The 10,923-nt window shown below is 35.7% G+C and overlaps 1 protein-coding gene across 2 annotated transcripts; it reads left to right on the top strand.

Annotated features, from left to right (window-relative positions):
* Nucleotides 1-8,166, top strand: sbk1 (SH3 domain binding kinase 1). Of its 2 annotated transcripts, XM_016458780.1 has the most exons (5): nt 1-572; nt 2,426-2,610; nt 3,666-3,868; nt 5,068-5,869; nt 7,607-8,166. In XM_016458780.1, the coding sequence occupies exons 1-4, from the start codon at nt 532-534 to the stop codon at nt 5,839-5,841; spliced, it is 1,203 nt and encodes a 400-aa protein (XP_016314266.1). In that variant the 5' UTR covers nt 1-531; the 3' UTR covers nt 5,842-5,869; nt 7,607-8,166. The 2 variants fall into 2 exon arrangements, with proteins under 2 accessions (XP_016314266.1, XP_016314265.1); XM_016458779.1 differs by lacking the exon at nt 7,607-8,166 and having other exon boundaries at nt 5,068-6,681.
* Nucleotides 8,167-10,923: the final 2,757 nt, after the last annotated feature.

Genomic DNA, 10,923 nt, shown 5'->3' with positions numbered 1-10,923 from the left:
AACACGCATTAAGGGCGCACAGGAATGAAAACTTGGGTGAAAAATGAGCTTGAATGTCAATGCAAAGCAGATCTAAAAGTAACGTTGAGGTTCTGCATTAAATCAGTGGTGACAATGAAGCCTGAATGACGGGCCGCTGCTGGCCGCTGGATGAGCGCATCTGACATCCCTGGATGCTGCGAGACACAGACAGCATCCGAGAGCGGAAACGCAATGAAGTAGGTCATTCACGCATAGATACGCACGCATGCAGCCCCTCCCCTCCATCTCTCTCACACACACACACACACACACACACACACCAGCTCCTCGTGCTCCAGCGGCTTCCTTCAGGAGCACACAAAGACAGCAGAACACACTCAGCCGGGCGGATGGCAGAAACGGACTGTGCTTTTTCCACATGAGTGCAGGATGTAGAGCGTTTACTTTAACAGAGCTGGAGTGCTGAGGAAACTCAATTTTGTGGCGATAGAGCATCATGGTTGTTTGGATGAATTTCTAGCCGGGTTGAGATCAGGACGCCGTGTTTGGATGCAGGAACATGAGGGAGAGAGACAGCAGGGCACGGGCAGGTGAGTTCAGCTCATCACTGACGTGTCTATTGATTTCTTTTGTTTGGAGACGCTTGGCTCGGACCTGCTGCACTTGCGCTGTTGGGCACATGGTGTGTTCATGCGTTTTTATTGTTGTTGTTGTTGATGTGTTCAGGGTCAGATGCCGTAGGTGTGATTGTTATAATAACACCAAAGCATCTGAAGTGTAAAAACAGAGAAAATGAGAAAGGAAGGCGAAAGAGAGTAATAAAAAATGGTAAAATATTGAAATTAATTAAAATTAAAAAAATAATAAAAATGGAATGAGAATGAATTTAAAAATTAGAACTGTTTTATTATGAAGCAAATTTTATGCGCAATGCTGATGCATTTAGCGCTTTTGAATGTAAACATGAGTTTGCTTGTTTGTACGTTGTGTGTGAAATTAATGTGATTTGTTAGGGAGGTCAGGTCAAAGGTCACCTTCAGGTGTTGACCTTTATTTCATTTATTAAGGGAGGCAATTCTGTTTAGTATAGTAGATTGCTTTCAAGATGCATCAATATAGAGAAAGCGAATTATAGATTTTACACTCGGTCTGAGATTTAAATTCAGTCTGACTAAATGTATATTTTACATTTGTATTTATTCATGTAGCAAATGATTTTACGGCTCAGGATCAAACCCATGACTTTGGTGTTGCTAGCGTCAGTCTATGCAGAACTGAATATGCAATTGCAATTTAATTTATACATTTAAATTCGATTTTTAAATATTAATTTTCATATAATTGCCAAATAATTGGCATAAAATGAATTACCCATCAGCATGTTATCATACACACAACATTTGGACAATTTCCAGAACATGCCACCTATAGAAAAAGATATTTAATTTGCAATTATTTACAATATATTTTTCAAATATAATATTATTGTATGAATTAAATGTTTTTCCACTAAAATTGTGGAAAATATATATAGAAAATATATAGTATATGTATAATATATATTATTGAGATATATTTTAATTGTAGTGGAAAAAACAAATGCATTTCTCCACTGCATTTACTCTCATTTAAAAAGTCAAAGTCTTTATAATGGAGCTAAATTAGGAAAGGTTACATTCCTGTCCAATTTGTTGTTTTGCTGGATTCATGTGAATTTCTTTGAATGACAATTCCTTTTCCTGTCATTCCAATTCAATATCCAGTATGCTGCAGCCTAATCAATTCAAATTCCAACTCATGAATTGAAACTGAGACCATTTCTAAATTCTGGCTTTTGCTCTACCGGTTGAGCTGAATGAAGGGCCAGAGAGAACGGCTGGCGGTTTAATGCAGTAGAAATCAAAGGCTGGCAATGACCTCTAGAGAAAATGAGAATGTTCCTGAATCAATTTCTCATTTGTTTCTCAGTCAGGGGTTAAAGTGGGCAGGATAGCAGGGGTTGGGCTCATCAGAACTTCTGGCAGGTCATCTGGCATCTTCATCGTCATCTATTGTTGTTGTGGTCGTGCAGCGCTGATGCTCTGCAGAGGGTCTGTCACTATGCATGATGCTGATAACGTGAGGCCTCATTCTAGGTCACTGCTTTATTCCCGTGAGGAGCGTGATTCAGTTAGTGTCCTTTGCTGTTGTTGAAATATTCACAAAGATTTGACTGAGAGCATCAAGCCAGGAACATGGCTAGGGAAATAGAGTGTAGGTAGAGTGCTGACGAGAGGAAAGAAAAGAGTACACAGATGCTAGAGAGAGAGAGAGAAGAATAAACAGAGAAAGACAAATGACGCCATCAAGGAGTTCTATACTACCAGAAGAGAGTTCCTCGCCAGGATGCAATTCCTCTTGAAATGAGTTTGTGTTCAAATGTTAGTGTGTGTGTGTTTCTCAGTGCTCAGGTGGGGGTTCTCCCAGCGGGACGGGGCAGCGGGACGGGCGGCGCTCCGGTCGAGGACATGCAGGCGCTGTCAATCACATCTCTCTCCGCCTCGGAGCTGGAACAGCAGTATGAGCTGATCGCTCCTTTAGGGAAGGGCACCTACGGCAAAGTCGACCTGGTTGTGCATCGGACACAGGGTGAGTCTGTGTAAAAAATGAGGTAGTGGCGTTCCGATTTTCTTTTTTTATGAATGTCCTGCATAGCTGCTCCTCTCTATGCAACGGAAGTGAATGGAGTTGGAAGCTGTCAAGCACCAAAAATGACACCATGAAACCAGCATGCATATTTCAATATAATATTATAATAGTATATAATTATGTGAGATCTAAAGCCAAAATTTAGATCACTATTCACTGAAATCTAAGCTGTAGCTATTAAATCTCATTTACCCATGTGCAGGGTTATTATCATTAATTAAAATCAAAACTACATGCATTAAAAATATTTTTGTTACTTAAAATAAACCTTAATTGAAATAAAATAAAATATAATTTTTTTTTTAAATACTAAAAATATTTGCAAAGGCAAACATTTTCTGTTATTTCATTTAACTTGAAGTGCTAAAATAACGAAAACTGAAAAATAAATCAATAAATAAAAAAATGACAAACTTTAAAAAGTAAACGGAAAAATATAAAAATAAAAACAAATTCAAAATATCAATAAAGATTTTGAGCTTTACTTGATATAAAATAAACATAAAATAAAATAAACTGGAATAAAATATAATAAAATATAAAAAGAAACATTTAATTTCAGCTAAAATAATTAAATATAAATATATTTAAATTTATATAAATATAAATAAAAAATAATACAAATTACATAGACATTAAAAAAAACATAAAAATAACAATCACACAAAAATAGAACTTAAAATGGAAATAAAAATGGAAAATAAAAAAATTTAAACTAATTGAAAATATTAATTAAACATATCAATGATACTAAAACAACACTGCCCTTCACGCTAAAAAATAAAGGTTATTGGCATCAGTGGTTCCATGAAGAACACAAAAGGTTCTTTATTGTGGAAAACGTGTATTTAGACTATTAAAATAGTTGTTCACTGAAAGGTTCTTTTTGGGAACCTAAAGTGTTTCTTCTGTGGCATCACTGCAAAAACCACTTTTGGAACCTTTATTTTTAAGATGCATCATATTTCATTCACCATTATTTTGTGTATTTACAGGTACTAAGCTGGCTCTGAAGTATGTGAGTAAGAACAAGACAAAGTTGCGCAGTTTTCTGCGTGAGTACAGCCTGACGGCAGCGCTGAGCTGCAGCCCGTTTATCATCAAAGTTCTGAACGTGCTGTTTGAGACGGAGGACAGCTATGTGTTCGGACAGGAGTACGCGCCTGCGGGAGATCTGTTCGACATCATCCCACCTCAGGTACCACAGCACCTCGTTATTAACACCACCATCTTTACATCGCAAGTCACATATTTAATCATGCATTTGTAGGTTTAACACCTGTAGCACCATCAAGAATTCGTCTGGGTCATTTTTTTTTTAAACTACAAAATCAACAGACAAATAAAAAATGCAATTATGTATTCATTTTTATGAAAAGAATTATTGAGTAGAATTAATTCTATTTTAAATAAAGAAAAAATAAAAGCAATTTAAATTAAAAAACAATTAACAATATTTGTTCATTAAATATTAAATATACATAGTATTAGTTTACAACAGGGGTGTCCAAACTTTTTTTAAAGGGGGCCAGATTCGACGATGTGGACACTCTGGGGGGCCGGATGCTTCTCCCTATACGACAGTAGCTTGAGTTTTGTTGAGGACCTTCTTAAAAGTTTTAATAATTATAATATATAGAATGGCTTTATGGACAATATAGAAAACCAACTGTCTGTTTGTAGCCTTTGACCAGACTTTTTGCCTTTTCTAATGGGGGGTCATTATTTGTAATTCAAAAACAGAACAGTGGTTAATTTCCATTTTAATTATAAAATTACAAAGTAAAACAGTAATCAGTAATATTTTTAATACTAAGTATTTTGGGACTGGGAGTGAACTTATATGTAAAATATAATTAATCTATAAATAAAATAGAATTCTCTTGATATATATATATAAAAAAATATAAAATATATCACAATTCAAACTAGGCTTAATTTTCTTTACGCAAAATATTATTTGTTTGGTTGTTTTTTATTCTGGGGTAAAATATGACCTGGACATATTCTTTGTTAGATTCAACTGAACGTACTTGTATATACATCTTTTTTTGCATAATATAGAAAACCAGCTGTCTGAATGTAAACTTTAATCAGACTCGCACAGAATCTGTGGATTTTTTTCTCCCACATTTTTGAGGATTTGTTCAGAATTTTACAAAAATATGTGATAAAAATGCCCGGGGAATTTGCATAGCTATGAATGCTGGGTATTTGAATTCTGAAGGCATCTGTGGAGTTCAACAGGCACATGCATATGATCCAGCTTTTGATTATGGAAAACTAGGTGGATCAAGGTCAACTGCTTACTCCCTTACAGATTAACAGCCTGTACTGTATCTCTCTCTGTATCTCCTCTGCTCTAAACTGTGCCTTTGTGTTTCTGTCTCTTTCCAGGCCGGTTTGCCGGAGGAGATGGTCAAGCGCTGCGTTCAGCAGCTGGGTTTGGCTCTGGACTTCATGCACAGCAAGAGTCTCGTCCATCGGGACGTGAAGCCAGAAAACGTTCTGCTCTTCGACCGCGAGTGTCGACGTGTGAAATTGGCAGATTTAGGAATGACACGGCGGGCAGGCAGCCGGATCAAGCGGATCAGCGGCACCATCCCATACACCGCCGCCGAGGTGTGCCAGGCCTCGGTATCAGAGGGAATCGTCGTGGCGACGACCCAGGACGTGTGGGCATTCGGAGTTCTGCTGTTCTGCATGCTGACGGGAAACTTTCCGTGGGAAGCGGCGTTGCCTAGCGACGCATTCTTTTCGGAATTTCAGCGATGGCAGCGGGGGGCGTTTCCTCCCAGCGTTGTTCCCTCCCAATGGCGGCGGTTTTCGGACGATGCGTTGCGCATGTTCGATCGGCTGTTGGCGCTGGAGCCGGAGCGGCGCTGTGGGGTTAAAGAGGTGTTCTACTTCCTCAAATACGACCTGCTGAATCATCACCGTCGCAGAGCTTCCTGTAGGGTGTCTAGGGGCGGTTCCGCACGTTGCTCCGCCCACAGACACGCAGAGCCCTCTCCGCCTTCAGGCACTTCCTGTCTACGCCCCACCCCCCTCAAACGTAGCATCCTGTCCGAACCGCATTCTTCTAGGGAGGAGTCCTCCAAAAGCCCGTCGCCCAACCGTCAAGACAAGAGCAAAGTGATGATGACCACTCCTATTGAGATTTGCGTATGAAGCCAAAACTGGATACAGCCGCAAAAAGGTAGCAATATTACTTCAGAACTACTATTGGGAAAATGTTTGCACAGGAACGACAACATATTTCGTGATGGAAGTTCATGGAACGGCCACGAATGTAGAAATAGCAAACTATTACATGGTAACTTTGAAACCTCGCTAATTTAAACTAAAAGACGTAGCTTTGGTAGGTCACTTTAGCACTGGAAATGAATCAGTTTCACTAGGAAACCGTGGTGAATTAATTAAAACTGCTTTCGTTTTAAAGGAATAGTTCTCCAAAAAGAAATGGAAATTCCGTCATCATTTACCTCATGTCGTTCCAAACCCATATGATTTTCTTCTTACTCGAAACATGGAAGAAATACTGCATGATGCTCCATGATGGATCCTGAAATGACATAAGAGTACCATATTCTGAGTCCTCTAAAGCCATATGATAGATTTATGTGAGGAAAAGTCCAAAATCTAAGTCATTATTGACCAAAAAGTGTACAAATTGTACCTGTAGGAGTACAGCAGCTAGGTCAGTACTTAAAGGGACACATTTGTACATTGTTTACCCATAAAAGGTGCATATTAGTACCATAGAGTAGTATATACTGTACTGATATGAACCTTTTATGGGTAAATTAGGTAAATTAATACCCCAAAGGTAAAATTGTTGCACTTTTTTTCTGAAAGTTGAAGATGCATTGCGTCTGGTCATTGACCATTCAGTTCTAATGTATCTCAATGTGTTGTATTTGAATTGAATGACCTTTGAGAGATACTGCTTGAGGGAAACATTTTCAACCCAGTTTTTGGTCTGTTCCTCACTCAAAGCTGATCATCATGTGGTTTTGCAAGACTTATTTATATATTATATATTTTATAGTCGTATAGACTAGTTTTATTGTGCTTTTTTGTCTTTCTTGGAGCAAGTGTTATTTTAGTATCATTGATATACTATCATTATAGTTTTGTTGATATTTTGAATCAGATTTTCTGGATTTGATTTTAATTTTTGTTAACGTTTTAGTATTTTTTTATTTTTTTAAGATGTCTATATATATTTAGTTTTAGTTTATTTAATTATAGTTATTTTTGAACTTCAACCTAAAGTAAATGAAAATGAGAACTGGCTTGGCAACTTTTTAATATATTCAGTTAATGGATTTTTTATAGTTTTAGATTTAAATGACATGACAGAGAGTAAATGATGTTGGGTGAACTAATCCTTTAATTATATATAGTGGCTTCTAGGGCTGCACGATTAATCAAAATAATGGTTTAAATAAAATGAAATAAAAATTAAATACACTTATTATATACTTTTTAAATAAATACTTGGTTTTTAATTTTACAGTGAAATAACATTAATATTAGTTAAATAAATTTTCTTATTTGCTAATTTTATTTTGTTTAGTAATAAGAATAATAATAAAAAATGATAACCAATTAAAAACAAACATTTTTTTAATTATTTTAATAAATAACACAATGTTTGGACAAATTTTGCGGCCCAATCACAGTTTTTGATTTTTATCATAAAAATTGCAATTGAATCCAAATCGCACATCCCTAGTGGCTACCATATTTTCATAAGCACTTAACTTTCTTATAGTGCACTGAAACTCAGAGTAGCTCACTTAAGATATGAAGATACTAAACGCAATCTTTTCTTGGTGGATCATCATGTGAATTTCAAACCAGCCTTTGACAGAATCATACATGTGCACCAATAGAAGAATAAGATATATTTTATACTGGATTTTTTAAGTTTTACTTCGAGACAACCGGATGCCACGATCACCTGGAGGAACTTCCCAAGAGACAGAGGACATTTTAATCAGTCTTCAAAGCTTCCTCTCCTGAGTTTTTTAAGAGTAACAGTCTTTATAGATCACAGGGATTTTATTATGTCTCTTTGTATTTGATGTGTGCATTCAAACAACTTTCTATGAGATCTTTGAAGAAATGCATCAGGAGCTGCTCGTTTTCCTGGGAGGTTTTAGATAAACAGTCGTGATCTTAACGGCTCAACTGAGACCAGTCTCTTGTGTTCTCGTATAATGGGTCAATTAGGTAAGCGAAGCCTCAAGGGATCATTCGAGAACACGAGAGCATTTGCTCCCTAGAACATTGTGACTGTGTTTCGTCAGGTAGTGCTAATTTGTAGCTATTTTTTTGTATCGGAGAACAAACGATCACTTAACTAACTTCTAGAGACTCTTTGTAGTCTTCAATTAAAGTGTATGTTTACATAGGATGCATTAGGTGTTGATTTAGGTGGTATAGAGCAGTTAAAGTCTTAATGTTTGAGCTACTTATGTTGCAAATGAGCACAAGTAATTAAAAAACAAACTCAAGGACAGATGAAAAGAAAAATAAAGCATAATCTGAAGGAGTTCTTTGATGTAAGTACAAATGATACAATAACAATCATACAACAGTTTAATGATGGTGATTTTTGCTCTTTTTTTTATAGGAATGTTTCATGGTAATTTATGGTTGTTCAAACAACCCTACAATAGTTGGTGTTTTCTATTCAAAATTAAAAAAAAAAGAGTAAATACATATATAAAACTAGATGTTATTTAGCTGCTGTAAGGATTGTCATACAGTCGTAGATTGTTCTGAATGAAAAACAGCTAATTAAACAGATTAAATGCACTTCATCTTTCATTTGTTTCTTATTTGTCATGTGACCATTTGCAATTTAAAACTTCATAAATTTAGGGGACCTATCGCCACAACTTAAATAAATGCATGGTTGCAAGTAAAACATTTTGTGATTTAATTAAACCTTTTAAGTTGCAAACAATATTTTGATGAGTTCTGTTGACATAATAATGTTGATCATCACATTGACGTAAGATTGTGTGTAGTTTAAACTCAATTTCAGCATTAATTGATTTTTTTGGTAGTAACTTGCTGAAATTGTCTTGACAGCTTTGAAAATTGGGCAATGGATTTTTAGTTCCCAGCATGCTTTGCAGAGGACTGGATAAGAAGAGTAAAAGTTGAAATTAAGTGTTATTTTGTGCGGTTTTTTTTTTTACACTGAAAAAAAAAAAATGGGCGTAGACACAGTTTTCACTGAAAAATTAATTTCAAAATTAATTACAAAGAAACAGTAAGTAACACTGAATTAAAGAGAAATTTTGAAGTAGAAAGACTGAAATTCTATTTTCAGGTAAAACAATTCAATACTCTGTCTTATTTACAACAACATTTTTTTTTTACAATATAGTAAGGGGAAACCCTGTTAGTGTTTAATGCTGTTTGGAACAATTCGGTTTTTTTAGAATACTCAATTTGAAATTTTGTGTTTATGATACAAATTATGTTCCTCTAACTTAATGTGGTTTGTTGGTTGAAAATAGTTTCATTAGAAGTTGTCATAACTCAAAAAGATTGATGCAAACTCTTAATTTTTCAACACATTTTAGAGTATGTCCATCTCTAAAAAACATGCATGCACTGAAACTATTATGGCTTTACAAATTAAAACAGTTTAGTTCTAGCTCACCATGTATCATCTGCAGTCAGCCGAGCTCCCATGGTCCGGTTTGGCAGCCATGTGAGCTCATTTATTACACCTCCAATAATTTATCCACTTCAGATAGCATGCCATCACAATGTCAAACTGTTTAAATATAACAGCTTCATTAGGTTTTGTACTTGAGTGGTTTCATATTGGAAATTATTTATGGTATGTGATTCCCCCCGTCTTACCTTCATTGTCCATTATCTTTAATCTGTATCCTTTAGTCTGAATGAAGTGATGTTGTAATAAACATCTGTCACAGAAAACACAGAAGATTACATAAGTGTAACAAATGGTTTTCATAATTAGTTATATTTTGAGGCTTTCCATCATTATGCATTATTACAGAGAACGTAGCATATTTATAGTGTATAGCATTAATGAGATTATGGAAATATTCACAACATTACAGAGAGGTAATGTAAAATGTAAATCTTTACAGTCTTACAGTGCAAAGTAATGCAAATATTTACAGTGTTACAGTGAGGTAATATAAATCTTTACAGTTACAGTAAGATAATGTAAATGTTTACATTGTAATAGTGAGGTAATGTAAATGTTTACAGTGTTACAGCGAGGTAATGCAAATATTTACAGTGTTACAATGAAGTAATGTAAATATTTACAGTGTTACATTGAGGTAATGTAAATATTTAAAGTGTTATAGTGAGATAATGTAAATATTTACAGTACTTCAGGGCATTTTTCCATTCCTGTCTGTTTTGGATAGAAACTGTCTACCAGCCAATGAAAGGGCTCAAAGCCAAAACTAATGAAGACACAATTGTTCACTGGATACTGTAGACACAAATAGAGTTTAAACTGGATCAATGGCATCATTCACCCATCCCTTATTAACATTCCCTGACATTTCACTCAGTCTGTCACTTTATTGCATATGTCTTGATATCTGTGTGTGTCTTTATCACTACAGAAATGCAGTCTTTCATGCATAGAGATCTTTTAAAGGTGGTTTGTGTGTAATTTTAATAATCTGACAAGAGTCATGCATCATTAAAGACGTGAGATTTGCGGATAACTGACTCTTTTGCCCTCTCGTTGGCCTTTTCTCCCCATTACTTAATTCATCTCTTTATCCTACTTTGCATCATCTTTTGCAGCTTATCTGAAGGTCATTAAAATTAGGTCTCTCTCTCTCTCGCTCTGATATAAAATACTAACGAGTTGTTTCAGAGAGTAAAAGAATAAATGCACAATTAGACTGCGGGGAACTAGAAAACTTAAGTAGACAGTAAATGCTACCAGCCTGACAAAGTGAGTGTGTGTGTGTGATGGCAGTAATGCTTGGGAGCTCATTAAGTTGTGGTGATAAGGGGCATTCAGATTCAGTCACAAGGGAGTTCAAGAGAAAAAAAAAGAATGAAGAAAAAGAGTGAAGCGAATAAAAAGAGGAAAAAATGCAGATAAGAGCAGAGGACCTCGTTTCCAATCCTTCAAAAATCCCTCAGTAATGAAATGCATGCAAATGTGGAATAAAACAGCAGGGAGTTTTTCATCTCTCTGGGGGGGGGGGTTTTCAGGAACCG

This window comes from Sinocyclocheilus anshuiensis, unplaced genomic scaffold (assembly GCF_001515605.1).
Source record: "Sinocyclocheilus anshuiensis isolate Anshui unplaced genomic scaffold, SAMN03320099.WGS_v1.1 scaffold415, whole genome shotgun sequence".
NCBI classification, from domain to species: Eukaryota; Metazoa; Chordata; class Actinopteri; order Cypriniformes; family Cyprinidae; genus Sinocyclocheilus; species Sinocyclocheilus anshuiensis.
This window is presented reverse-complemented; position numbering and strand designations above follow the sequence as displayed.

Bases quoted from the DNA above. Each gene is read 5' to 3' on its own strand.
- sbk1 (XM_016458780.1), top strand. From the start codon at position 532: ATGCAGGAACATGAGGGAGAGAGACAGCAGGGCACGGGCAG. The intron at 573-2,425 runs GTGAGTTCAGCT...TGTGTTTCTCAG, and splicing joins AGACAGCAGGGCACGGGCAG to TGCTCAGGTGGGGGTTCTCC. The intron at 3,869-5,067 runs GTACCACAGCAC...GTCTCTTTCCAG, and splicing joins TCGACATCATCCCACCTCAG to GCCGGTTTGCCGGAGGAGAT.